General features: G+C 38.0%; 2 protein-coding genes across 2 annotated transcripts in view; both read left to right on the top strand.

The window, feature by feature from the left end:
• Window positions 1-27,039, top strand: part of TTN (titin) — a 274,020-nt gene that overhangs the window by 143,814 nt on the left and 103,167 nt on the right. The window contains exons 166-211 of the mRNA XM_077883161.1: window positions 65-148; window positions 259-342; window positions 455-538; window positions 646-729; window positions 837-920; window positions 1,033-1,116; window positions 1,230-1,313; window positions 3,727-3,810; window positions 3,918-4,001; window positions 4,114-4,197; window positions 4,314-4,397; window positions 4,530-4,613; window positions 4,750-4,833; window positions 4,969-5,052; window positions 5,183-5,260; window positions 5,670-5,753; window positions 6,191-6,280; window positions 6,552-6,629; window positions 6,812-6,889; window positions 7,099-7,182; window positions 8,365-8,448; window positions 8,684-8,764; window positions 9,271-9,345; window positions 9,771-9,890; window positions 11,215-11,283; window positions 13,694-13,774; window positions 14,781-14,852; window positions 15,466-15,558; window positions 15,998-16,060; window positions 16,849-16,938; window positions 18,727-18,777; window positions 19,317-19,718; window positions 19,894-20,172; window positions 20,536-20,811; window positions 20,964-21,103; window positions 21,649-21,775; window positions 21,868-22,131; window positions 22,990-23,256; window positions 23,387-23,650; window positions 23,739-23,878; window positions 24,041-24,167; window positions 24,291-24,557; window positions 24,666-24,932; window positions 25,752-26,018; window positions 26,112-26,251; window positions 26,913-27,039. Coding sequence (XP_077739287.1) covers window positions 65-148; window positions 259-342; window positions 455-538; window positions 646-729; window positions 837-920; window positions 1,033-1,116; window positions 1,230-1,313; window positions 3,727-3,810; window positions 3,918-4,001; window positions 4,114-4,197; window positions 4,314-4,397; window positions 4,530-4,613; window positions 4,750-4,833; window positions 4,969-5,052; window positions 5,183-5,260; window positions 5,670-5,753; window positions 6,191-6,280; window positions 6,552-6,629; window positions 6,812-6,889; window positions 7,099-7,182; window positions 8,365-8,448; window positions 8,684-8,764; window positions 9,271-9,345; window positions 9,771-9,890; window positions 11,215-11,283; window positions 13,694-13,774; window positions 14,781-14,852; window positions 15,466-15,558; window positions 15,998-16,060; window positions 16,849-16,938; window positions 18,727-18,777; window positions 19,317-19,718; window positions 19,894-20,172; window positions 20,536-20,811; window positions 20,964-21,103; window positions 21,649-21,775; window positions 21,868-22,131; window positions 22,990-23,256; window positions 23,387-23,650; window positions 23,739-23,878; window positions 24,041-24,167; window positions 24,291-24,557; window positions 24,666-24,932; window positions 25,752-26,018; window positions 26,112-26,251; window positions 26,913-27,039 — 5,901 coding nt within the window. The remainder of the gene's footprint in view (window positions 1-64; window positions 149-258; window positions 343-454; window positions 539-645; window positions 730-836; window positions 921-1,032; window positions 1,117-1,229; window positions 1,314-3,726; window positions 3,811-3,917; window positions 4,002-4,113; window positions 4,198-4,313; window positions 4,398-4,529; window positions 4,614-4,749; window positions 4,834-4,968; window positions 5,053-5,182; window positions 5,261-5,669; window positions 5,754-6,190; window positions 6,281-6,551; window positions 6,630-6,811; window positions 6,890-7,098; window positions 7,183-8,364; window positions 8,449-8,683; window positions 8,765-9,270; window positions 9,346-9,770; window positions 9,891-11,214; window positions 11,284-13,693; window positions 13,775-14,780; window positions 14,853-15,465; window positions 15,559-15,997; window positions 16,061-16,848; window positions 16,939-18,726; window positions 18,778-19,316; window positions 19,719-19,893; window positions 20,173-20,535; window positions 20,812-20,963; window positions 21,104-21,648; window positions 21,776-21,867; window positions 22,132-22,989; window positions 23,257-23,386; window positions 23,651-23,738; window positions 23,879-24,040; window positions 24,168-24,290; window positions 24,558-24,665; window positions 24,933-25,751; window positions 26,019-26,111; window positions 26,252-26,912) is intronic.
• On the top strand, window positions 1,766-3,700 carry LOC144304537 (uncharacterized). The gene is made up of 10 exons (XM_077883060.1): window positions 1,766-1,841; window positions 1,958-2,041; window positions 2,152-2,235; window positions 2,349-2,432; window positions 2,544-2,627; window positions 2,738-2,821; window positions 2,933-3,016; window positions 3,125-3,208; window positions 3,318-3,401; window positions 3,536-3,700. Exons 2-10 carry the CDS (start codon window positions 2,024-2,026, stop codon window positions 3,698-3,700), a joined length of 771 nt encoding a protein of 256 aa, XP_077739186.1. The 5' UTR covers window positions 1,766-1,841; window positions 1,958-2,023.

A 27,039-nucleotide genomic window follows, 5' to 3' on the forward strand; every position in this document is an offset into this window, starting at 1 on the left:
TTGAAAATATTTTGCTCTAGTGACCTCACCTTTTTTAATTGTAATTTTACTAATATCTTTTAAGTGCCCGAGGCTCCCAAAGAAGTTGTCCCTGAAAAGAAAGTACTTGTGGCGCCTCCTAAAAAGCCAGAAGTCCCACCTGTTACAGGTACTTGTCACCAACCTTAGGCTGAAAAAGACAGAATTCTCCTGCTCTTGAAAATATTTTGTTCTAGGCGTCTAATAACCCCTAAGTATAATTTACTAATATCTTTTAAGTGCCCAAGGCTCCTGAAGAAGTTGTCCCTGAAAAGAAAGTGCCTGTGGCACCTCCTAAAAGGCCAGAAGTCCCACCTGTTACAGGTACTTGTCATTCACCATAGACTTAAGAAGACATAACCCTTCTGTGCTTGAAAATATTTTGTTTCACTTGTCTTCAAAACCCCTAAGTATAATTTTACTAATATCTTTTAAGTGCCCGAGGCTCCCAAAGAAGTTGTCCCTGAAAAGAAAGTGCGTGTGCCGCCTCCTAAAAAGCCAGAAGTCCCATCTGTTACAGGTATTTGTCATCAACCTTAGGCTGAGAAAGATAACTCGGCTCTTGAAAATATCTTGTTCCAGGGATCTTCATATTTCCTAAATGTAATTTTACTAATATCTTTTAAGTGCCCGAGGCTCCCGAAGAAGTTGTCCCTGAAAAGAAAGTGCATGTGCCGCCTCCTAAAAAGCCAGAAGTTCCACCTGTTACAGGTACTTGTCACCGACCTTAGGCTGAAAAAGATAACTCTGCTCTTAAAAATATCTTGTTCCAGGGGTCTTTATAATTCCTAAATGTAATTTTACTAATATCTTTTAAGTGCCTGAGGCTCCCAAAGAAGTTGTCCCTGAAAAGAAAGTACGTGTGCCGCCTCCTAAAAAGCCAGAAGTCCCACCTGTTACAGGTACTTGTCACCAATGTTAGGCTTAAAAAAGCATAATTCTTCTGCTCTTGAAAATGTCTCGTTCTAGGGGTCTTCATATCTCCTAAATGTAATTTTACTAATATTTTTCAAGTGCCCGAGGCTCCCAAAGAAGTTGTCCCTGAAAAGAAAGTGCCTGCGGCGCCTCCCAAAAAGCCTGAAGTCCCACCAGCCAAAGGTAGTCACCCCCCCACCCCGACCCCCACCCTCACCCCCACCACCGTCACTGGGTTTGATACTGTCCCTTTGCCTCCCCTCCGTCTAACCATGACATATCTAATATCTCTAAAGTGCCGGAGGTGCCCAAGGCAGCTGTTCCAGAAAAGAAGGTGCCTGAAGTGATTCCTCCCAAACCAGAAAGTCCTCCCCCTGCAGGTAATGTCCCTGTCATACATCCTAGGGCGAAAACTGTTATTTTAGCTAGAAAATTATGTATATGAATACGACCATATAAACGTGATAGAATTATAAAGAAAGTCAGAAGTTAACCACAGTATCTTAATGCATAATTACGTTACAGTCACCAATTTTTTTCCACCGTTTCTAAACACAAATTACCAATATCTTTGAAGTGCCTGAGGAACCACCCAAGGAAGTCATCCCTGAGAAGAGAGTACCGGTGGCTCCTCCCAAAAAGCCAGAAGCTCCACCTGCTAAAGGTATTTATCCTTCTGTGTTGTTGGTCACCTATTTCAGGGGGCCTGGGAGAAGTGTCACAGGAGTGTCCGCCAGTCTCATAAATTGCATTTGCTTGGGTAAATGTGTTGGCAATAAAACCCCTTTATAATCTCTAACTAAAAGATACTAATATCTTCAAAGTTCTTGAAGCTCCTAAAGAAGTTGTCCCCGAAAAGAAAATGCCTGTGGTTGTGCCCAAAAAGCCAGAAGTCCCACCTGCTAAAGGTATTTATTCACACTGTCCTATTAAGAAGAAAAGAATATCATCTTGTACTCTTCACCATCGTTGTAATACGTACCTTCGCCACTCATAAACTCTAAAAATACTAATATCTTTCAAGTGCCTGAAGTTCCTCAAGAAGCTGTCCCCGAAGAGATCATTCCCAAGGCACCACCCAAAAAACCAGATGCTCCTCCTGTTACAGGTACATGTTAGCCCTGACCTCAGTTTGAAGAAATATCTTCTTTTCTTCAGAATAATTTTAGCTCATTGCTCTTCATTAACTTAACTTTAAAACTACTAATATCTTTCAAGTACCTGAAGTTGCTCAAGAAGTTGTCCCAGAACAGAAATTTCCCAGGGCACCACCCAAAACACCAGAAGCCCAACCAATTTCAGGTATTATTCACTCAAGTCCTTATAGAAAGAAGAAATACCTCCTCTGCTCTTGGAAATATTTTTAGTCCATTGACCCCATTAATCTAAATGTAAAACTACTAATATCTTTTAAGTGCCTGAAGTTCCTCAAGAAATTGTCCCTGAAAAGAAAGCAGCAGTGGCACCTCCTAAAAAGCCTGAAGCCCCACCTTTTACAGGTACTTGTCTCTCACCATAGACTTAAGAAGATACAAGCCTTCTGCGCTTAAAAACATTTCTTTCTAGCAGTCTCGTAACCCTTAAGTGTAATTCTACTAATATCTTCTAAGTGCCCGAGGCTCCCAAAGAAGTTGTCCCTGAAAAGAAAGTGCGTGTGCCACCTCCTAAAAAGCCGGAAGTCCCACCTGTTACAGGTATTTGTCACTCACCTTAAGTTTAAAAAGACACAACTTCTGCTCTTGAAAATGTCTTGTTCCAGTGGTCTTCATAACTCCTAAGTGTAATTTTACTAATATCTTTTAAGTGCCTGAAGCTCCCAAAGAAGTTGTCCCTGAAAAGAAAGTGTCTGTGGCACCTCCTAAAAAGCCCAAAGTCCCACCTGTTACAGGTACTTGTCACTCACTTTAGACTTAAGAAGATATAACCCTTCTGTGCTTGAAAATATTTTGTTCTAAGAGTCTCATAACCCTTAAGTGTAATTTTACTAATATCTTCTAAGTGCCCGAGGCTCCCAAAGAAGTTGTCCCTGAAAAGAAAGTGCGTGTGCCACCTCCTAAAAAGCTGGAAGTCCCACCTGTTACAGGTACTTGTCACTCAACATAGACTTAAGATATAACCCTTCTGTGCTTGAAAATGTTTTGTTCTAGTCGTCTCATAACCCTTAAGTGTAACTTCACTAATATCTTTTAAGTGCCCGAGGCTCCCAAAGAAGTTGTCCCTGAAATGGAAGTGCCTGTGGTGCTTCCTAAAGAACCTGAAGTCCCACCTGTTACAGGTACTTGTCACTCACCTTCGACTTAGGAATATAACCCTTCTGCACTTAAAAATGTTTTGTTCTAGAAGTCTCATAACCCCTAAGTGTAATTTTACTAATATCTTCTAAGTGCCCGAGGCTCCCGAAGAAGTTGTCCCTGAAAAGAAAGTGCGTGTGCCGCCTCCTAAAAAGCCAGAAGTTCCACCTGTTACAGGTACTTGTCACCAATCTTAGGCTGAAAAGTATCTCTGCTCCTGAAAATATCTTGTTAAAAAAAAAAAAAAAGAAAATATCTTGTTCCAGGGGTCTTCGTAATTCCTAAGCATAATTTTACTAATATCTTTTAAGTGCCTGAGGTTCCTGAAGAAGTTGTCCCTGAAAAGAAAGTGCGTGTGCCGCCTCCTAAAAAGCCAGAAGTTCCACCTGTTACAGGTATTTGTCACCAACCTTAGGCTGAAAAAGATAACTCGGCTCTTGAAAATATCTTGCTCCAGGGGTCTTTGTAATTCCTAAATGTAATTTTACTAATATCTTTTAAGTGCCCGAGGCTCCCAAGGAAGTTGTCCCTGAAAAGAAAGTGCATGTGCCGCCTCCTAAAAAGCCAGAAGTCCCACCTGTTAAAGGTACTTGTCACCGACCTTAGGCTGAAAAAGATAACTCTGCTCTTAAAAATATCTTGTTCCAGGGGTCTTTATAATTCCTAAATGTAATTTTACTAATATCTTTTAAGTGCCTGAGGCTCCCAAAGAAGTTGTCCCTGAAAAGAAAGTGCGTGTGCCGCCTCCTAAAAAGCCAGAAGTCCCACCTGTTACAGGTACTTGTCACCAATGTTAGGCTTAAAAAAGCATAATTTTTCTGCTCTTGAAAATGTCTTGTTCCAGGGGTCTTCATGATTCCTAAATGTAATTTTACTAATATCTTTCAAGTGCCCGAGGCTCCCAAAGAAGTTGTCCCTGAAAAGAAAGTGCCTGCGGCGCCTCCCAAAAAGCCTGAAGTCCCACCAGCCAAAGGTAGTCACTCCCCCACCCCGACCCCCCCCACCCCGACCCCCACCACCGTCACCGGGTTTGATACTGTCCCTTTGCCTCCCCTCCGTCTAACCATGACATATCTAATATCTCTAAAGTGCCGGAGGTGCCCAAGGCAGCTGTTCCAGAAAAGAAGGTGCCTGAAGTGATTCCTCCCAAACCAGAAAGTCCTCCCCCTGCAGGTAATAATCAAACTCACAAAACTATTGTGTTTTAAAAGAGAACTCTCTTCTTAGTGTTGTAAAAATCTTTTTGTAAAATATGTCCAATGCTTTAGGCAACTCTAGCATTAAAATGAGCTTGTCTCTTTTAAGTGCATGAGGAGCCTGAAGAAGTTGCCTGGGAAGAGCCCCCCGCCGAAGCTGTGGAAGAGCCAGAGCCTGCTCCTCCTCCAAAAGGTACTTGGCCAGTTGCTAGGTCACCTTAGGAAACGTTCCTCCCCTCTTGCCCTGAAAATTCTGGACGTTTTGAACTTTTGCCTTATTTTTCATTCATCTTCACGGATTCTAAAAAAATAAATTCTAATATCTTTAGTGGCGGTGCCACCCAAGAAACCTGTCCCAGAAAAGAAACCACCTGCTATTGTTGCCAAAAAGCCTGAACCACCACCAGTGAAAGGTATCTCCCACCGCCACTAACCTCCTACAGAAAAATGTGTCTTTATTTAAAGTGTTGGTGGGGTTCCACGGCTATACCTAATGACTTTCATGTCATGGAAAATATGAGCTAAGAACAACTCATTATCTTTTAAAGTGCCTGAGGTACCCAAGGAAGTTGTCCCTGAAAAGAAGGTGCCTCCAGTGGTTCCCAAAAAACCAGAAGTCCCACCTGCTAAAGGTACATACAGCTGACTACTGTGTGATGGAGGATAAAGTCTCCAACTCTTAAAAAGTATTTTGTTCTATGTAAATGTGATGAATGTTTACCAGCGGCTCTTCATAATGTTCAAATACTAATATCTTTAAAGTGCCTGAAGTTCCAAAAGAAGTTGTTGCAGAGAAGAAAGTAACGGTGCCCAAGAAGCCCGAAGTCCCGCCACCTAAAGGTATGTGTCGCTAATGAGATTCTTCGGGAAAGCACTCCCCCTTGGTTTCAAAAGTTACTCATTATAGGAAACCCTGTTGTTTGTCAAACCTCTTATATTCACAATCACAAACCTGCCGTTCTGGATTTTTAGGGTTTACATGTTTTTAAATAACATCATTGGTTTAAAGACAAACAAGAAACTGATGCATCTATTATGAGCATCAAAAAGTGGACTAACAAGGTTCTGTTAATCTTCGTAGGCCACATTTCTCTCCCTGCTGTGTGGGTCTCAGAACAGATTACTGGCCTTGTGAATTTTATTCTTGGATTTATCTCTGGGTTATTTGACCTAGATGTGAACTAGAGGTGGTATAAATTTCATGTCCTTCTCTATTACCCAGAAGTAAAACTAACTAATATCTTTAAAGTGCCAGAGGTGCCAAAGAAACCTGTCTTTGAAGAGGAACCAGCCATTCCTGTTCCCGAGAAAGCAGAGTCTCCTCCTCCAGAAGGTACATATAAGACCATTAACGGGCTTGCCGCTCATGACAATTGCTAATTTAAGCCTTGTTCCTCTTTTTTTCTTATTCAGTGTCTCTTGGTCACTTTCTATCCTGTAATTACTTGTCTTAAACATTCTTAATTAGTGCTGATTTGGGTTCTCAATCAGCGACATCTACACATCATAAAGTTTCTCTAATGTACACAAAAAGTAGGGCAGGACTAGTGACTATAAATGACATTAAACACCAAAAAGGCTTTCTAAGCATTCAAATCAATAGAAACAGAAGTCCGCACGAATAAGGTAGATTTCATCTTCACAAAAATAAGAGAAGGTATTAATTAAAACAAGGGAGGAAGTCAAGGTTACTCGTTTTTATGTTCAGTGTTTTGTGCATCTCCAAATATTGTTCGATACGTGGAATTAAAATTAACTATATCTTTAAAGTATATGAAGAACCTGAGGAAATTGCTCCTGAAGAGGAAGAGCCAGTTCCTGTCGCAGAGGAGGAGGAACCAGAAGCCCCACCACCAGCAGGTACATGGCGGGATCCTGTACTACACGGGAAAATACATCATTTGACTTTTATAACTATTATAGATCTTCTTTAAGGTAAAAATGTTAGTCTTCTATCCTCTTACTTGAAATTTGACTTCACTGGCAAGAACAGAAGTCATTTGCACACACAAAGCTGTGGAATTTTCCAGTGTGGCTACCAAAGGAATGGGTGTGATCTTCTCTTTTCCTTCATTAGTGTCAAAGCTTTTCATTGTAATCATTTGACTGAAAGAAATTCCTATCTTTCAAGTGCCTGAAGAACCCAAGAAGATTGTTCCAGAAAAGAAAGTTCCTGTTATCAAGAAGCCAGAAGCTCCACCTCCTAAAGGTACTTACAGTAACATAAATCATTCTTCATTTTTGTGTGCTGTCTAAAATCTGGCACTCTCTGTATTATGTATTGTGTCGTATTTATGTGCGTAACTGTTACCTAAATGTTGTTGTCAAATTAATGTGTACATGGTGTATCTTGCGATTTTATATTATTAAATGCTACTAATATCTTTAAAGTACCTGAGATGGCAAAGAAAGTTGTCCCAGTGAAGAAAGTACCAACGGTTAAGAAGCCAGAAATACCTGCAGCTGAAGGTATTCACGTCAATCATTGATATCATTAGTATCATTCGTTTTTAAAGTAATCTGTTATCTGTATTTGTTGTTGCATAACTATGGACAAAAATGTCCTTACTTCATTTCCAACAATTTTAATACTGCTCCATTAATTACAGATTCTTTATTCTTAACATTTAAGATGTTTCTAAATACTCTTTTCTAAAATAAAACTAATATCTTCAAAGTGCCTGAGGTGCCCAAGAAACTTGTTCCAGTAAAGAAGGAAACTGTGCCTGTTGCCAAAAAAGAAGAAGTCCTGCCCAAAAAAGGTACCTACCATGAAGAAAAATATATATATATTTCTCTGAATGCTATCTGAGCAATTTCATAATAGTTCTTATGCAAAACCACATTTCACAGATAAAAAGGGTAAGATCATGAGGGCAAAGAGAAAAAAATGAGACAGATGAGCAGGAGGGAAAAAAATGAGATTCAGCTGTGCTATGACATGGTTCCATGGGGGTAGCAAAGGACCTCCTCTGATTCAAGAAGTAGAACAACTCAACTCAGCATATTTTGCTGAATGTCCTACCACTAACCAGTGTCCTAGAAAAAAAAGATCCTGTCCTGTCTTCAACCAACTTAAAGATGGTGTGAAGAAAGCACAGCACAACTCTAATAGAGACAGGAAGCAATCACACCTACAAGAGTATAAAGGGCTACAGAAACACAGAGCAAGGGAAGATAAATTTCAGGCAGAGGCATCAGGGAAAACTGTATGAAAGAAATAAAAATTTAAGTTTCGACCGATTTTTATGTTGTATAGCAATTGAGAAAATGGTCGGGCTTCAGAAAGATGACTAGCAATAGTTCCAGCTACTCAAAGACAGTGATAATAGTCAAGAGCCACTGCAATTATTTAAGAGTTGGACAAGACCAATGGTAGTAGAAATGGAAGAAGAAAGAGATGGGAGATCGAATTGGTGACTATTATGGAAACAAGTAGCGATATAGAGGAGCCCAAGATGATCACAGAGGTTGTAGCTAGGTATCAGTGAGAATGGTTTATTGGGTCCCTAACTAATATTAGAAAGAAGAAAGTGGTTTTTTCACCTTTCAAATGTAGAAGCTGGGAATCTGCATCTAGAGTTTAGGAAAGAGATCAGAGCTGGAGGTGTCGATGTAGAAGTCGTCCACAGAGAAATAAGAGTTGAGAGTGCAAGAGTGATTGCTCACAGAAGGTAGAGTCAGATTTTTAAAGCTTCAGAGTTAGGCCAGTGGAGAAGACTGACATTTAAGGGTACTCAGAGGAAGAGAAGTGAATGAAGAAGGCCGAGAAAACTCATTTATAAAATTGGAATGTCCCAAAGGATGCGATGCCTCCAAAGCCAATATTCCCCCACGAAGTCTTGTAAGATAAAGTTCTTTCTACTGTATTCTTTGCCTGCTGTTTGCAGAATCTTGTACATCTTCTAAATTCTTAATAGTAAACAAAATCAATATCTTTAAAGTGCCTCAAGTGCCCAAGGAAATCATCCCAGAAAAGAAAGTGTCCGTTCCTATTACTGAAGAGCCAGAAGCCCCACCTGTTCAAGGTACACAGCTGCTCTATAAATCTTGGAAAGATGACAGTTGTCTTCATCATCTTGCTTTGGTTGTAGATGGGTCTTAGTATTTGTCTGTTGTCGGTCTTATGTAGTAAAATTGTTGATATTTTGGGGCCATCTGAAGAAGATGTTAGAGAGTATAACTAAGTTGGTATGTTGCAACTTAGCAGTTGAAAGATTCTATTGTGAATACAGTCTAAAATATGATACTGTGTTTTTTAAGTTGAAGAGCCTCCCGAGGAAATAATGTATGAAGAAAAAGCATCCATAACCATTGGTAGAAAAGTGACTCCCCCTGTTGAAGGTATAAACATAAACTTTTTTAAACTCTTAAAGACTCCTGCTACAAATTAAAAAAAAAAAAAACTATTCATAGGGTGACGTTCTTTCTTGAAATTCTATACAGAAGCATTCCAACATCTGCTTGCTTCACTTTTCAAATAGTTATACTTCTTTTAAGGTAGAATCTTTAATTTGATTATTCTTGATAGTAATTAATAATTCAGTTTACAAGGCAAAACTGGAATAATTGCATTGGATTCTCAATCACCCCTTGTCAAATTTTATTTTATTTTATTTTATTTTTATACCCCTTGTCAAATTTTAAAAGTCATCTCATTCATCATCAACCTACATCAAATAGTTAATAGAATGTTTAATAGAAATCTTACCTCCTTTTCTATATAAGTGACTTTGTATGAAGTGTATGTTTTTGTTTCTGTGACTACAATCTTTATATCGGTGTGAAATTTGTATGAGTCTTTGTGAAGAACTTTTCAATCTCATATCCTCTGTCAACATTCTTTAAAGAACGTGAAATTCAAAAGTATATCGAGCCTGAAGAACCTGAACCTGAACCACAGCCAGAAGAAATACCAATACAAGGTATTCAGTTACTTGGACTTAGCTCTTTATCATCATATTCTTCATCTTCACATACATATATATGTGTGTATGTTTAATGTTGTTCCTTGTGTCTCTCTGCATCTGTGTGTAAGATCCTCTGTTGTAAATGTGCATTTCACTCTTACGTATCCGTGTCATTTGTGCTATCGATCTCATGTCAGTGGGGCTTATATGAATACTTCCTTTGTTTTTATTAGTGCCTTTGCCATATTTCTCATCATCGGTGTACAGTGTTGATATTTTTGTGTTTTATGTTGGATACTGTTTTATGTTGGACCCTAATGTGAATGTAAAAAGCAAACTATATGCTTTACGTATATGCTTAAATTTCTACTGAATGTACTACATATGCACATGTGAATTAGCATACACGTGTACTAACACTCCTGAAATACTCTTTCAAGAACCTGAACCTGAACCTGAAAAGAAGGTTGTTGAGAAACCAAAACTCAAACCAAAGCCTGCCGCACCTCCTCCGGCTCCACCGAAGGAAGATGTGAAGGAGAAAATGTTCCAACTTAAAGGTATAAAAATGCTACTCCAAAGCTTTATTAACTTGCTTCACACTTCTATTCAGTCATCTGAAATGGTGCTTGCAAGAAATGTATTATTTTTTAAAGTGTGCGCTTTCAAACATGATCGAGCCGTGAGAGTTGCTTTAGAGACCTGCGTTTTTTGCTGCCTCAGGGTGCTTTGTCTGGTCATGCCTCAAAGAAAGGGCATCATTGCTCATCGCTAGCTTCATCCTGGACATAAGGATGCAGGGTGGCCCAACTAACCTTCTTATGGAGAAAGGGTTTTCTGATTTCAGAGTGTGATTGTCATGCATATCTTTGGGATCGTGTGCACTGGAATATATGAGAAAACCCTGCATGAAACTTTGAATGTTGCAGTAACAAATTTATACAAAAGCCAAAGCTTTGTTCTTAAAGAATTTCATGTGTTCTGAAATATGCTATAAGTAATAAACTTATGGCATCGATAGCTAATACGTTCTCATATACCATCAAAGGAAAGCATACGAATGACCTGCCGCTGCTCCCCCCATTTTTTTTTCTTTTGAAACTTAAAAACCCATATTGTGTTCTATGTGGTCTTTGGCATAACCAGAAAGAGTGATTATGAATACATTTGATATCCAGCATCTCTTCTCATTATTAAATTTCCCTTCATTCTTTTGGTATTTAGATATTTCTTTGAATTGATGCAATGTTACTTAATTCTTAAAATGACATCTGAAATAAACTGGCAAACGCCTATTATTCTTCTCATGGTAATACAATGTCGTCTTATTTGTAGTGTCATGAGATTTCTCAATCTAAAATATCTACATATAATCTTAGACGAGCACTTTTCCCATAGTCACCTACACATGTACAAAGCCAGTATCTTTCAGAGTAAACTACTGAGTTCTCATGATTCTTACCCCCTCGTTACCCTTCCTGGCCAGCAGGGGTAACTTCTGGCATTCCAAGTCAGACAGAAAATGGGCACCTCTTCAAAGGCTACCCATCTATTGATTCATAGTCCATAAAGATACATATTTAATACAAATTTATATGTAATACAAATGTACACGTAAAGGAAAATTTCTTCTTCCTGTAAAGAACAAAAATTATCTTCTTTCTCTACCAGACTTAATCTCACTACTCACTGTCAGAGTAAAAGGGCAATGTTTTCATGGTTTGCGCGCTCCTTGTGTGTTCTTTGGTGGCTGCTCTTGGCTGTTATCAATGCTATTAGGCTGTAAGGCAAAGCTTGGTTTTACTCTTGGAGCAGATATTTAATAATTTACTTCAGATTAGTCTGAATATACAAATAATAACATTAAGATCATATTCTTTAAAGCTGTTTCAAAGAAGAAAGTTCCTGAAAAACCTGAAGTCCCAGAAAAAGTGGAGCTTAAGCCTCTGAAAGGTATTTCACAGTCTGCAAAATATATTTCTCTGCAGTATCCCTTCATCGGGTTCCTTGCTCTTCCTGTCTTCTAGAATGTTCTGTCTTTCTTTTTTTTCTTCCTTTCTTTCTTTCATAATCAGAGTAGTCTCATTTATTTCTTGTATTTTTGTAATTTTTATGGCCCTGGCTCATAAGTGTTGCTGCCTTTGTCTCCCATCAAATTCATACATTGTGGATAGATATTGTTTATCTTTGTTTCATCTACATACGTCTTCTTGTATTTTCCTTAACTTGAAAATATCAAATTTTGCTGGTTAGCTGAAGTTAGTATCAGGACACATCTTAGGCTAAAATGCAGAGAGTTAAGTAGAAAGCTTTTGAATTTCACCTGAACAGAGTATTTTAGACAGTGTTAGAAGCACTACATACAAGTCATGTCCTCCTTCCATACTATTGAGGTGACTTATAAGGATTTCCTTGTGGCTTTCCTGTCACTCCCTTGTCACTGACTCCAAGACGTTCTTTCAGGTGTGCAGATCTCACTGGGAGTTTAAGGGAGCATTCCTGATCACTGAAGGTTCTTTCTCAAAATTCATTCCTCTTTACACTGTATTTTCCCCATCTAAACCTAGACCCCCAAATAAAAATAAATGGATCATACGCTTTAGAAAAATTTCTGTTAAAAATAAGATTATTAATTTTTCTAGTAAGTAAAATAGGTGGTAGCCTTATGTTTAAGTAATCAACACATCCATATCCAGAAATTGAATCTGTTCTTGATTCACTCTGGAATTTTAGAAAAATCACCCATCTAAATATACATTTCCTGACTTGTAAAGTGGAGATTACAAAATAATATTACTATGGAAGTTAGCTAGTAATGGAGGGAAACCCACCTAAACATTAAAATGACATGGATTGACATTATAAGAACTTTAAAAATAATAGCTGCAATGATGTGTTCTGTGCCTGAATCCCAAATGTCAATAAGACTTTAAAAACAAAATGGTAATACAGAAAAACAAATGCAAAGATGCATTTCCACTATTTCCATTGTATAAGTGAAAGATCTATGCCATTCCACATTAATTAGATGCATGGTTGTCTTTCCAGGTTTGATCAATGAAAATAGTTATACCTTGAGAATATTGGTAATGCTAAAATAGTATTGAAAGCCAGCACAATCTAACATGGATAAAAAAATTTAATGTTTGAGTGTGGAATTTTACTTAAAATACCTGACAGAAAAAAATCATTATTTAAAATGAAATATTTACCTTTTATATATTTAAATTTTAGGTTATGCAAAGTTATCTTTACCACATTAAAAATAAAAACCTATGTAGGGTCACCTCGGTGGTTCAGTCAGGTCTTGATCTCAAGGTCACGAGTTCAAGTCCTGTATTGGGTTCCACGCTGTGTGTGGTGCCTACTTAAAAAACAAAAAACAAAACAAAAAACCTACTTAATGAGTTGCAAATATCTTGCCTAAAGCACCAAATGGAAAATTTTATAGAAATATCTAAAAACTCAGATTTATGAGTAAATAAAAAGGATGTTAAGTGATACAAATAAATAATCCTTTAAACTGGTTTTCATTAACATCAGTAGAGAGGTAAGGGGATTCAGCAATCACCCAGTGTTTCTCTTTTTTTCCACTCAAATCCATGAGGGTTGTAAGAGAAGGGAGGAGGCTGCTCTAGATAATATTATCTATTTAGAAGTCACTAAAGATGCAGGACAGAATGAACTTAGAATTCCTTGGGTCCCTTTTAGTCTAAATTTGAGAACCTTTTCTGATTCATTAAAAATGTACTCCAACACAGGCTCTCAAATTCTGTAGTTTTATAATTTTAGGTTAGTATTATTTCAAAAAGGAGATCTTAAGAAATGATATTTCCTTTCTGTTAAGAAAATGAGAGTGGTCTTTCCCCAATACCAAGGTCATCAGCCAGATCCCTAGGCTTTCTTCTCCTGCCTGTGGAGATTGAATAATGACACTAACACTTACCATTTTAATGTAATTAAGAGTTGGGGAGATACCAATGTAGATTTGAATGATCTACAATTTTAGATTGCGGCAAAGATGCTGTCAAGAAAAAAAAAAAAACAAGAAAAAAAAAAGATGCTGTCAAGAGCCCTGTATATGATCAAAGATTCATAAAATCGATATAGAATATCATCTACCCTCACACAAGATAACTGTATTTGCTTGCGATAAATGCAACGGAATTTGTCACAAGGCCATATAGATGTTTGCAAAAAAAAAAATGCATCAAAGTGTATTAATTGCTTTTAAATTCTGTGATATTTATATGCAACAAAAATTTTATGACTGTAGTTAACTAGTTTTGAAAGACATCTTTTTCTTATTGAATTTACCTTTTATATGAATTTACTTCAAAATTTGAAATCATATTCTTTTAAGTGCCTGGAGCTGAAAAGAAAGTTCGCAAATTACTTCCTGAACCTAAACCTCAACCAAAGGAAGAAGTTGTTCTCAAAAGCGGTATAGTATTTTTCAACTGTTTTGTTAGCTTTAAATTTGGAAAAAAAAAAAAAAAAAAAAAAAAGACTTGAAAGCTTACAAAATGTTTCTGTCTTTTGGTTATCTTTTAATCAAATTACCTACTTATCAAAATTCATTTATAGTTGCACTGAATATTGGGAAGGCTATCATTTCCATAGCTTTTTTAAAAAGAAGGCAGAAATTTTGTGAGCATTCACAGTTTTGAAGTTTACATGCATAGACGTAACTAAACTGATCATACTCTCAGCTAATAATAATGACCACAGTTGTCATGTTCATAATCAAATTATATAGTTAAAATACACTAAATCTATTAAATACTCTAAATTAGAGCAAACTACTTAAGCCTAAATTCAGTATTCAGTTTTATTTTTATTTTTTTTTATTTTATTTTTTTATTTTTTTTATTTTTTTTCAGTATTCAGTTTTAAAGTGTGATACAGGATCATCACAACTAATAAATAACATTTCTTTTAAAAAACTGAGCATTTCTTTCTACTAATAAAAATCTTAAAGAATTGGTAAGCAGGATACTCAGATGAGGAATGGAAATCTAACATTTTTTTCACACAGAATTACAGGTGTCTAGACAAAATTCTTTGGCTGTCTCCACTGAAGTAAACTTTATACTTATTTAAATACTCTTCATATTACAACGTTGAATTAGGATTTGAATTTGTTGCTATTCAAATTATTCGTTTTGTGTTTTGGTCATCTTGCAACAGAGTTGTCTCCGAACAACAGATTGTCTTTGTACATGGATATAAAGTGACTCCCAGTGTTATTCTAATTAATATAACTACCTTTAATTAAAAAACAAAAACAAAAACAAGCACTTCTAGCATAAAGCCTGATTTGCCAGTGTAGTAGGTTGCATGCTTTTCATTTTCCTTGCTTTGTACATTATTTGCATTTGTCCAGTGTGTTCAACATCTTCATTAGTTTGTTTGTCTTAGTTTACATATAAACCTTTTTGTCTTTTAAGTTCTAAGAAAGAGACCTGAAGAAGAAGAACCTAAAGTAGAACCTAAAAAACTAGAAAAAATTAAAAAACCAGGTAGGAATCTCAGCAACAATTATCTTTTAACGAAATGGACGTTTAACAAAAGGTTTATCGTGTAAACATTTCTGGAGTTAAATATAGACATAGCTTCACATTTCGTCTGTGAGATAGTCTCGTGCTTTCCATTGTCTGCTTTCTGTTTAAATATCTTTATAGTAATTTCCAAATCCATTCATATATGTTCCTGCACTTCATTACTGTGATTACTTTGCCACTTGTTCTTCTGGTAGAAGTGACTGGGAATTAATCAGGTTGGCTGCAAAATAACTTCATGGGAGGGTTCAGCAAATGGGGCACAGACCTGGGGGTGCTTTTAAGTGGGTGGTGGGTTGTTATCATTAGCCTATTCTCAAAGGGTGTGTTTATTAGATGGAAGTGATCTAGAAAGGGAGAGCTAACAGAGTTGGGATGCAAGGGGATAGAATAAGAGAAAGTAAAATAAATTGAGGCACAGTCAAGGAGACAAAATAGAAATTAATTGATATGGCGTAAAGTTTCGTTAAAAGCCAGTAATAGAACTTTGAAAAATAGTCTGATCTGGTTATTTCAGGTCAGTTGATTTCTAAGTATTCAATTAACACTAGAAAATAATTTTATTATCTTAAAGTACCAGAGCCACCTCCAAAAGCTGTTGAAGAGGCTGAAGTACCTCCAGCTCCGGTTACAAAAAGGGAAAGGAAAATTCCTGAACCAGTAAAAGGTACAAACTTAAAAGCACTTTCTTAGTTGTCTCAAAAAAAAAAATGTGAATATGCATCATTTAAAAAACTGTCACCCTGGCATTAAGATTTGAACACATGACCTTAATCTACTCATCACACATGGCTTTAATTTCACTCTTAGGTGCACTTGGCTAATGACCACCCATTTGTTAAATTTAATATGTTATAAGCACTAGGTAAAAAATGGATAATGAGACGAAAAACAACATTAGAACCTATAAAATGCTTTATTATGTTTTCCAAATATTTTGTCTCAACTGCAAAATAAACTTTAGGTCAAACATTTGATTTGGTGACTATATGGGTTTAAATTCTAATATCTCCCAAGATAAATTATGTCTACCAATATTTGGTCTGATTTTGTGAAAAACTTCAAAAATACTGTGATAACCTGCTTACAACTGTGAATTCTTTTAGTGCCTGAAATTAAGCCAGCAATACCTCTCCCTGGACCTGAACCTAAACCAAAGCCTGAACCAGGTAAGTAAGCCTCTCCTCAGTGTCAGCAGCCTATTCCTGCGTGCTTCTCACCATGTGTCAAATAACAGAATTCAACCAAGCAAATGTGAAGATCTAATAGGCTTTACTAAACAATTCATGAATGAGCAGCACCTTGTCTAGCAAATAGAGAGGGACTCCAAGGAGCTATACAAGAGGGAAGGTTTTTATAGACTGAGGATGAGGACATGAAAGTCATGAGCAAAAAAAAAAGAAAAAAAAAAAGGTTGTGGCAGAGGAGGTTGTCTGCTAGAGGAAAAAGCAGGGGGGTTTTATCATGCAGATTATTTCATTCTTTGGGGGATGGAGAGGACCCAACAGACTCGTTGGCGCTGATGGAAAAGAAAATATGCTGGCTGACCAGTTAAAACCACATTTCTGTGGGGAAGGTTGAAACTGCAATTAGACTGGGTATTAAGTCTCATTTTGGGGACTCGGTCTAAGTGATACCATTTTGAGTCTGTGTGTGTTTTTTAGCAAAAATGTAGGGTTTTTTTTTTTAAAAGGAAATAAAAGTCAGCATGCATCAGATGACTTATAAATGTCCCAATATATTTTTAGATTATATTATTTTTTACCCAATATAATTAAACATATTGGGATATATTACTACATCATACTGTATATAGTTCATGCTATAATTAGAATATATTTTCTCTGTAAAACTAGTGATTTGAAAATGTCAAAGTTAGAAAAGGCAAATAGGCCTCCAAGTGAGATTTTAGGAAGAGACAAATGAATGCATTAATGCAATGGACATCTCTCTACAGAAGTGAAAGTAATCAAACCACCTCCTGTGGAGCCTGCACCGACCCCCATCGCCGCCCCGGTAACGGTGCCTGTGGTTGGAAAGAAAGCAGGTAATTATTCTGTAGTTTTCTTTTTGTTTGTTTTTTGGGCAGCTTAATAAAAGTATTCATACTTCAGGCCCTCTCTTGTTGAGACATAGGCATCATCAACTTGGGGGGAGGCTAATAAATTCTTGATTAAAGTTTCCTCATCAGATGTCCTTTCCTAACCTAATCTCTCACCCATGAGTACATATTGTATTTTGATTCGGAATATTCGTTCCTTCAAAGCATCATTGCTTTATGTGCTTTTGAAATTAAGTAATGAATATGTTCAAGGCTGATGAAAACTAAGGAGAGAGCCTTACATATAGGCAGCCCTTGGATATTCAAATTTTCCACTTACCCTCATTTGTCCTTTTTTTTTTTTTTTAAAGACTGCATATTAACAAAATGAAAAGATTCTGGAAATGGATAGTGTTGATGATTGCAAATTGTGAATATACTTAACGCAACTGAATTGTATACTTTAAAATGGTGAATTTTGTTAGTTTTTTTTTTACCACAATAAAAAAGGGAGAGACTTCATATTTCAGCATTTAAATCTATATAATAATCTAGGTCAATAATAATTCTTTTAAATGTACTAACTCAGTGGTATTGACTATCTCAGGTATAAATTTATGGTACTTATTAGTTGTATATGAACTATTAGTTCATCACGTCAATGATAATCTCAAAACCAAAAATGATTTGATCAAAACCAAAAATGATTTGATCAATTTGATCAATGATCAATACATATCCTAATTATTTGACCCTTAGCTAGTTATTTTATCTCTTTAAGTTTTAATTTACTAGTCTGTAAAATCTGATGAATAATTATATCTGCCTCATAAGATTATTATAAGGATTAAATAAAGGTAAAACTGCACAGTGCTTGGTGCATAGTAAGCACTATGGAGATATTTAAATTTTTATTATGTCTAATGGCATAGACAACATGCTATATTCTTTGGGCTGTAGTTCAACTTTAATGTTTATGATATATTTTGTCACTGGTATTTATGATTGGGACATTATTCTGTTCAACTTTTACAATTTCAATATGATACTTTTTGTTAGTTCAGAAAAGGATAATAATCGTCATTGACCTAATTAAGTACATGTAAAAATAAAGCTTTTCTCACATTCCCAGGGGTTGAAGCTAGAGAGCTGGTTCTACAGTTTGTACTGCCCCCCATTAGTAATTTCATTAAACTCTAAACGTAGGAACTGACTTGCTTTTTTGCCTTAGTTCGTTGTCTAAGAGAAATCTTCAAAGGAATCCATATGTATGTAGCATATAGACCCCTTCTCTTTTCCCTAATCTTTACTAGATTTGTCTGCTCAGTTAAAAAAAAATAGGCTTTTGGTAATATTTTTGGTAAAATAGGCCATTTCCCTTTTTCCTACATCAACTCCTTGTTGACAGAACCTTCTTTCCTAGGTTCACTTAACCAACACATACATAAATATATAGAATCCTTTGCACAGCTGAGCAAGAGTTAAACTTCTCATTAGGCAACAGTACGCTTTCTCCCAGAAATGGGAGGAGAATAAGGCACCTGCTGAAAGTAATTTTTTAATCCTAAATATGTTGGTCGCTTAGGGTGGTCACATTATTGACCAGAATGATACTGATCAAAACATGCCTTCTTGGAAATATCAAAGTATTCTCCATGGAAGTCATATACATAAAGCCAATTTCTCTTCATGCATTAATATTTATAATAACATGACTCACCCTGCATGGGTTACTACTAAGCATAAAATAGGTCTGAAAATTGTTTAAATGCTGAGTTTTCCTTTTTATTTCAGAAGCCAAAGCACCTAAAGAGGAGGCTGCCAAGCCGAAAGGTCCCATCAAAGGTAAGATTCATTTCCCTGCACCTAAATTATAACCTTTTCGTTCTGGGAAACTTTACATTCAAGGGGGAGAAAGTTTCAAAAATTCTAAAAATCTTTATTATTCATAATTGATTCTGATAAAACTAATATGTCTTCTGATATCTCAAGTAACATACCTCTAATATTATTCAAATGAGTATTGTCTATACCAACTGTATTTTAGCATAATGAACTCTATAAATTCTCAGCTTCATTCTTCATCTACATGATATTTATATGGCACAATGAAATAATTAGACCTTAATCAGGACATTTTATATTTGGGTTTAAAACTTGAGAAAATGAAGAACATTTCTTATTTGTGGATTCCTTATGCCATCCCGTTCTCCTATCTGAAAGAAGGCAGTAAAAATTCATTTGGCCTTTCAATTGCCTAGACTTTACTTTTCTGTTCTTGTCTTCAGGTTGCTCCACCACTGGTTTTATTCATACTTGGCTAAGTATGCACTTCTGACCCTTATGAAAATGCTAAGTCAACTTTTAACTTTATTTTGAATTAGGTATCCCCAAAAAGACTCCTTCACCAATAGAAGTTGAAAGGAAAAAGTTAAGACCAGGAAGTGGTGGAGAGAAACCTCCCGATGAGGCCCCTTTCACCTACCAGCTAAAGGCTGTACCACTGAAGTTTGTGAAAGAGATCAAAGACATTGTCTTGACCGAAGCAGAGTCCGTTGGGTCTTCTGCGATCTTTGAATGTCTGGTCTCCCCCTCCACTGCAATTACAAGCTGGATGAAAGACGGTAGCAATATCCGTGAGAGCCCAAAGCACAGATTCATCGCAGATGGTAAAGACAGAAAGCTGCATATCATGGATGTCCAGCTTTCTGATGCCGGCGAATACACCTGTGTCTTACGCTTGGGAAATAAGGAGAAGACCTCCACGGCCAAACTTGTTGTGGAAGGTAATTTCCAGTCTGCTGAATATGGTCCTTGCTAAACTTTAACACAACCAACCGCAGTCACAATTTTTATTGTAACTTTAGACAAAACCGCTTATTTCCAAGTCTTATATCATTGAAAATATTGTGTGTATATTGAAAAGTCTTTGCAGATTTTTAATAATGAAATTCTCCACAGAACTTCCTGTGCGTTTCGTAAAGACACTCGAGGAGGAAGTCACCGTGGTCAAAGGACAGCCACTGTACTTGAGCTGTGAGCTAAACAAGGAGCGCGACGTGGTCTGGAGGAAGGATGGGAAGATTGTGGTGGAGAAACCTGGCAAAATTGTGCCCGGTGTAATCGGCTTGTTGCGAGCCCTGACCATCAACGATGCAGATGACCAGGATGCTGGAACATACACAGTTACCGTGGAAAACGCCAACAACCTGGAATGTTCATCCTGCGTCAAAGTAGTAGGTTCGTACTTGGCCGGGAGATTGGGTCCTGCTGATTATGCTTACTATTACTATGCTAGTAATATTACTATTACTATAATAGTATTACTATTATGCTAATATTACTATTAGTATATTACTAATATTATTAGTAATATTACTAATATTACTATTATGCTAATGCTTGTTGCATTAGCGAAATGGAAGAGAGCATTTTATTTCCCAGCCTTGTACCTTCTCTAAATAAGGGAACATCAACACATCACAGCAGATGAATTATATCCACTTTTGAATTTTTTTTTCTACCTCTGAAATTTACCATGGGGGCTATTTACGTTACTTGTTCAGGTCATGACTATTTTTTTCTGACCTCATTTTCATGCAGAAGTCATCAGAGACTGGCTGGTGAAGCCTATACGGGATCAGCACGTGAAACCAAAGGGCACGGCTGTTTTTACCTGCGTGATAGCAAAGGATACTCCAAACATCAAATGGTTCAAAGGATATGATGAAATCCCCCTGGAACCTAATGATAAGACTGAGATAGTAAGAGAAGGAAATCATCTCTTCCTCAAAGTCAAGAATGCCACACCGGAAGATATTGATGAATACGCGGTGGAAATTGAAGGGAAAAGATACCCCGCAAAGCTGACACTAGGAGGTATAAAAGTCTTTCCTTTTATTCTAAAAGATAAGTTTTGAATGTGAATAAGGCAAAATAACACACACATACACACACACAAAAGGGAAGAAAGCATTGTGAGATTGTTTAAAGCATTATGATTTTTTTTTTTTTGTCCTTGACCAATACAGAGCGTGAAGTTGAATTGCTTAAGCCAATCGAGGATGTTACCATTTATGAGAAGGAAAGCGCAAGCTTTGATGCAGAAATCTCAGAGGCAGACATTCCTGGACAGTGGAAACTGAAGGGAGAACTTCTTCGGCCCTCACCTGTGAGTCGTTTCCCATTTAAGTTGTCAATCACGTAAAATATCCACGTTCTATATTCAGGTTTGACATTCAGATTTGGTTCAATAACAATGGAACTCTTGGGATCCCTGGGTGGCGCAGCGGTTTGGCGCCTGCCTTTGGCCCAGGGCACGATCCTGGAGACCCGGGATCGAATCCCACGTCGGGCTCCCGGTGCATGGGGCCTGCTTCTCCCTCTGCCTGTGTCTCTGCCTCTCTCTCTCTCTCTCTCTGTGTGACTATCATAAATAAAAATTAAAAAAAAAAAAAAAAGAGAGAAAGTATATCTCTTCTTAAAAAAAAAAAAAAACAATGGAACTCTTTCAGGATTCTAAAGTCTCAGAGAGGGGAAGAACTTGGATGCACGATTTGTGCCAGCTTTGTGGCAATTTTTAAATAATTTATGACTAAACATTTTTACTTAAGTTAGTAGTAATTTGTGAAACATGTCTAGGCATCTGTATCTGAAACATCTCTCCTTGCGGGAACTTCCCTCTTTCAAATGCTAACCAAGATTGTTGTTTTTCAGACCTGTGAAATCAAAGCAGAAGGTGGAAAACGCTTCTTGACTTTGCACAAAGTCAAACTGGACCAAGCCGGGGAAGTCCTTTACCAGGCGCTTAATGCATTTACAACTGCCATCCTGACAGTAAAAGGTCTGGGCTTTTTGAACATATGGGGTGGGCTTGACTTCATTTCACAGCCCCGAGCATTCCAGAAACCTCATTCTTAATGTTTGGTTTTTCAGAAATCGAACTTGACTTTGCTGTGCCCCTGAAGGATGTCACTGTTCCAGAAAGGCGACAAGCTCGATTTGAATGTGTCCTCACTCGAGAAGCAAATGTGATATGGTCGAAAGGACCTGATATAATCAAGGCATCTGACAAGTTTGATATCATTGCTGATGGAAAGAAACACATTCTCGTTATCAATGATTCTCATTTTGATGACGAAGGGGTCTATACTGCTGAAGTAGAGGGCAAGAAGAGCTCAGCACGATTATTTGTTACAGGTAAGAGCTGATGAGATCTGGCTCTAATATCCCACATTTAAGCACACAAATATATGCTTTAAAGACAGAGTGCTGTTTGTGCCATGCTCAGCCTATCAAGAACCAATGTGGTGGCTGGACCAGCCCTTGTGGCTCTTATTATGATTGCAAGATGTTCTCAGCAGCAACCATCAGGAAACATTGAAAGAGACAGGTTTATTACTCACAGGACCTGGAAATTGCATAGCACCCCTAGGGTCACAGAGCCAGAGTTGTTTTTTGGTTTGGGGTTTTGTTTTGTTTTGGAGGAGGATGTGAGGGATAGAGAGTGGGCTTGGATATGCTTTTATTGAGGTTGAGGGTGGGGGTCTATGATTTTATGGGCTCACTCTTTGTTGGGGAATTTAAGACATAAAACCAGGAAGTTAAAATGAGGGAAGGAAAAAAAAAAAAAAGCAAGCTGCCCAAGTGGCCAAGTTCTCAAAACCAGAGGAGCCTGAGGAGCATGGTGGGGTGGGGAGAGGCCCAGCCTGGCACCTTATCTAGGCCTGTGGCTGGCATCTCTGACGTGGATGCTTAGCAGTCAAAGCTTAAGTCAGGTACTGGCATTACAAAAAGTCAAATCAACTCTGAAAGCTCATGCCCCAAACACCAAGTTCTAATAGGGCTAAGTGACAATTGGCACCCCAACTACACTGTCAGGTCATCATCAAAAGAACCCTCCCCCCCACCTTTGTTTTAATGGAGGATAGATCCATTTGAAAAGGCGAATAAATAAATACTCTGTGAAATGGATCCTTTTGACCTTGGCATATTTGAGTGGAATGTTTCTGAAGGTAGAGTGTGTTTCTAAGCACATTCTCCATGCTTACACTGCAGGTATAAGGTTGAAGTTCATATCGCCTCTCGAAGACCAAACCGTGAAAGAAGGCCAAACAGCAACTTTCGTTTGTGAGCTTTCTCATGAAAAAATGCATGTCGTCTGGTTCAAAAATGATGCCAAACTCCACACAAGCAGAACCGTACTCATCTCATCTGAGGGCAAGACCCACAAACTGGAAATAAGAGAAGTGACCCTGGATGATATATCCCAGATAAGAGCTCAAGTTAAGGACCTGAGCTCCACCGCAAACCTGAAGGTCTTAGGTAAACGTGACCAACTATAACCAGATAGCCTGTTTAGGGATGGCGACAGTGGGTGGTCATTAAATACGTTGCCACTTGTAATTCCAGTACACTTTAATTCTCACATTCTCCTGATGATCTGCTTTTACAGAGGCTGATCCCTACTTCACTGTGAAATTACACGACAAAACTGGAGTTGAGAAGGATGAGATTATTCTGAAGTGCGAAGTGAGCAAAGATGTCCCAGTGAAATGGTTCAAGGATGGTGAAGAGATTGTACCTTCAGCCAAATACTCTATCAAGACGGATGGCCTGCGCCGCATCCTAAAAATCAAAAAGGCAGAACTTAAAGATAAAGGCGAATATATGTGTGACTGTGGCACCGACCAGACAAAAGCAAACGTTACTGTTGAGGGTGAGTTGCTTAAGGTGTTTCAGCTCGCGCTGTCTGAGCACGCAGCATATTTGTTCTGTCGTTCTAACCAACCTTTGTGTAATTCCAGCTCGACTAATAAAAGTGGAGAAACCTCTGTACGGAGTAGAATTGTTTGTCGGGGAAACAGCTCGCTTTGAAATAGAACTTTCTGAACCAGACGTTCACGGCCAGTGGAAGTTAAAAGGAGAGCCTTTAACTGCTTCCCCTGTAAGTCAAGATCAGCCCAACACCCAGCCAGGGGTTTGCTTGGTTGTTGGGGGTGAAGAAAGATGGACTTCTGGTCTCAAATGTTTTGATGATTGGTAGGAATAGCCAGTTATGAAAATGCAATTCTTATTCCTTTTTCCTTCTCCCTCTCACTCTGAATAGGACTGTGAAATCATCGAAGATGGGAAGAAACATATTCTGGTCCTTTATAACTGCCAGCTGGATATGACAGGGGAGGTTTCCTTCCAGGCCGCCAACGCTAAATCTGCAGCCAATCTGAAAGTGAAAGGTATGCTCTGGCTCTCAGCCACCCTTTCGTTATTTTCTTTGCAAGACTTCAAGGCCCCGAACTGATTAGGGGTCATGAACCGAAGCATCATCTGGCTTCATCCACACCGTCCTCTCTTTGCAGAACTGCCACTCATCTTCATCACACCTCTCAGTGATGTTAAAGTCTTTGAGAAAGATGAGGCTAAGTTTGAGTGTGAAGTGTCCAGGGAGCCCAAAACGTTCCGTTGGCTGAAAGGAACCCAGGAAATCACAGGTGATGATAAAGTTGAGCTTATAAAGGATGGCACTAAGCATTCCTTGGTGATCAAGTCAGCTGCTTTTGAAGATGAAGGAAAATACATATTTGAAGCCGAAGACAAACACACAAGTGGCAAACTGATCATTGAAGGTAAATATATTCTTTATTAAACAGACCACATTTAACTATTTGGCTTGCTTTTAGTGTTATAGTTCCTCTGGAAGTGCTGGAATTAATGAGGTTTGCTTTCCTTGATAGGAATCCGACTCAAATTCCTCACTCCACTCAAGGATGTAACAGCCAAAGAGAGGGAAAGTGCTGTGTTCACGGTGGAGCTGTCCCACGATAACATCCGAGTTAAGTGGTTCAAGAACGACCAGCGCCTGCACACCAGCAGGTCTGTCTGGATGGATGATGAAGGGAAGACTCATTCCATCACGTTCAGAGACCTCTCCATTGATGACACCTCTCAAATTAAAGTAGAAGCCATGGGGCTAAGTTCAGAAGCTAAACTCACTGTGCTTGGTAGGTGCTATTTTTTTTTTCTATCTTTTCCATGAAATTCAGAAGTTTGTGGAGTTTCATATAAAATAGGTTATATTGCATGAAAGCGGGCCCTGTCCTTAAGGAACTATCACATGTTATCAGGCATCTTTTTAAAATATTTGTACCTGAAAATATGAGGACTTTGAAATAATGAAGACTCAGCTCACAAAATAGCCAGTTCAAATCAGAAATAAAACTCTTAATTATTGAGCCGTGTCATGTTTAAAATAGGGACATAATACTTCTCATCTCCTCGCTTTATCAGAATTTTTTCAGAAAAGTGTTTTCAAACTTCTAAAAAATAAGAGGAAACACAGAAGTTACATTACTAAAAGTCATTGTTTTTATTGGCCCTTTAGACTTTAGATGTAATCAAGCAGATTACATATGAAGTCTAACATATATAGAAACTATTAATGGCAAACTACTGATATAAGAAAAATTCATAATGTGAATCTGAAAGCTTAAAGGTGGGCATAATGATTTGCTAAGAAATTAGAAATTTAGCTGAGTAATGAAGGAACACGTAATTATGTTTGAAGCTAAATTTCATAGCGTCTTTACTCTCAATAACGTACTTCAAAATATAAGATAAATGGATTAGTTCTTAATAAATTGCATGCAGTGATTCCCTTTCTAACACATAGAGAACTTCTGAACATAAACATGTTAAATAAGTGAAAGCTTGGTACAGTTTTAAAATATGCCCAGAAATCTGCGAGCTGCCCCTTGAACTTTCCAAGGGATCACATGTCCTTGGTGGTTAACGAAATGTGTTCACTTATACTTGCCTTGCAGAGGGAGATCCATACTTCACCGGAAAGCTTCAGGATTACACGGGCGTAGAGAAAGATGAAGTGATCCTACAGTGTGAAATTAGCAAAGCAGATGCCCCGGTGAAATGGTTTAAGGACGGGGAGGAAATAAAACCATCTAAAAATGTTGTTATTAAGGCGGATGGCAAGAAGCGCATACTCATCCTAAAGAAAGCCTTGAAATCAGACATTGGACAGTATACCTGTGACTGTGGGACAGACAAGACCTCAGGGAAGCTTAACATTGAAGGTAAGGAGATCGCCGTGAGGTCCACTCTTGGCGCCGTTGGGGTTATTTCTGCCAGAGGCCAAAATGACACCTGTTGCCGCTTCACTTTTCTAGATCGGGAAATCAAACTGGTCCGGCCCCTGCATAGTGTGGAGGTGATGGAGACTGAGACGGCCCGCTTTGAAACCGAAATCTCCGAAGAGGATATCCATGCCAACTGGAAACTCAAGGGAGAGGCACTACTCCAAACACCTGTGAGGCTATTTCTGAACTTGTCAACATCTAGAGGAGCTGTGTGAAATAAAAAAGGCCAGGCGGAGAGTCAGAGTGCGTGCAGGGCATTTAAAACATGGTATCAGGTTCTCCATCAGACCTCACGCCAAAGAGAGATACCAGAATGTACAAGTGGGCACGGGCACACCTGCCTCCTTTTTGACCCAGCGTTGTAAAATAGGGACATAATACTTCTCATCTCCTCGCTTTATCAGAATTTTTTCAGAAAAGTGTTTTCAAACTTCTAAAAAATAAGAGGAAACACAGAAGTTACATTACTAAAAGTCATTGTTTTTATTGGCCCTTTAGACTTTAGATGTGATCAAGCAGATTACATATGAAGTCTAACATATATAGAAACTATTAATGGCAAACTACTGATATAAGAAAAAAAAGGTCTAGGGTTGTAGATGTTCTGTGAGGCTGCCGGTTGGTTCTGAATTGTATGGAGAGAATTTGTCTTGCTTTCTTGATGGTACCTTCAAACTGCATTTCACAAAAAAAAAAAAAAAAAAGAGCTCAAAATTATATCCAATCTCCTCACTAGTTATTTGTAACATTCCTTTAATTAAGCTCTGGTGGCCTCCGGAAAAAGTGCCAAACATCGTCTCCTACGAAACCTTTTTTTCTCTTTTGGCACAGGATTGTGAGATCAAGGAAGAAGGCAAAATGCACTTCCTTATTTTGCACAACTGCCGCCTGGACCAGACCGGCGGGGTGGATTTCCAGGCTGCCAACGTGAAATCTAGCGCTCACCTCCGGGTGAAAC

The sequence above is a fragment of the Canis aureus genome, chromosome 34, assembly GCF_053574225.1.
Source record: "Canis aureus isolate CA01 chromosome 34, VMU_Caureus_v.1.0, whole genome shotgun sequence".
Lineage (NCBI taxonomy): Eukaryota > Metazoa > Chordata > Mammalia > Carnivora > Canidae > Canis > Canis aureus.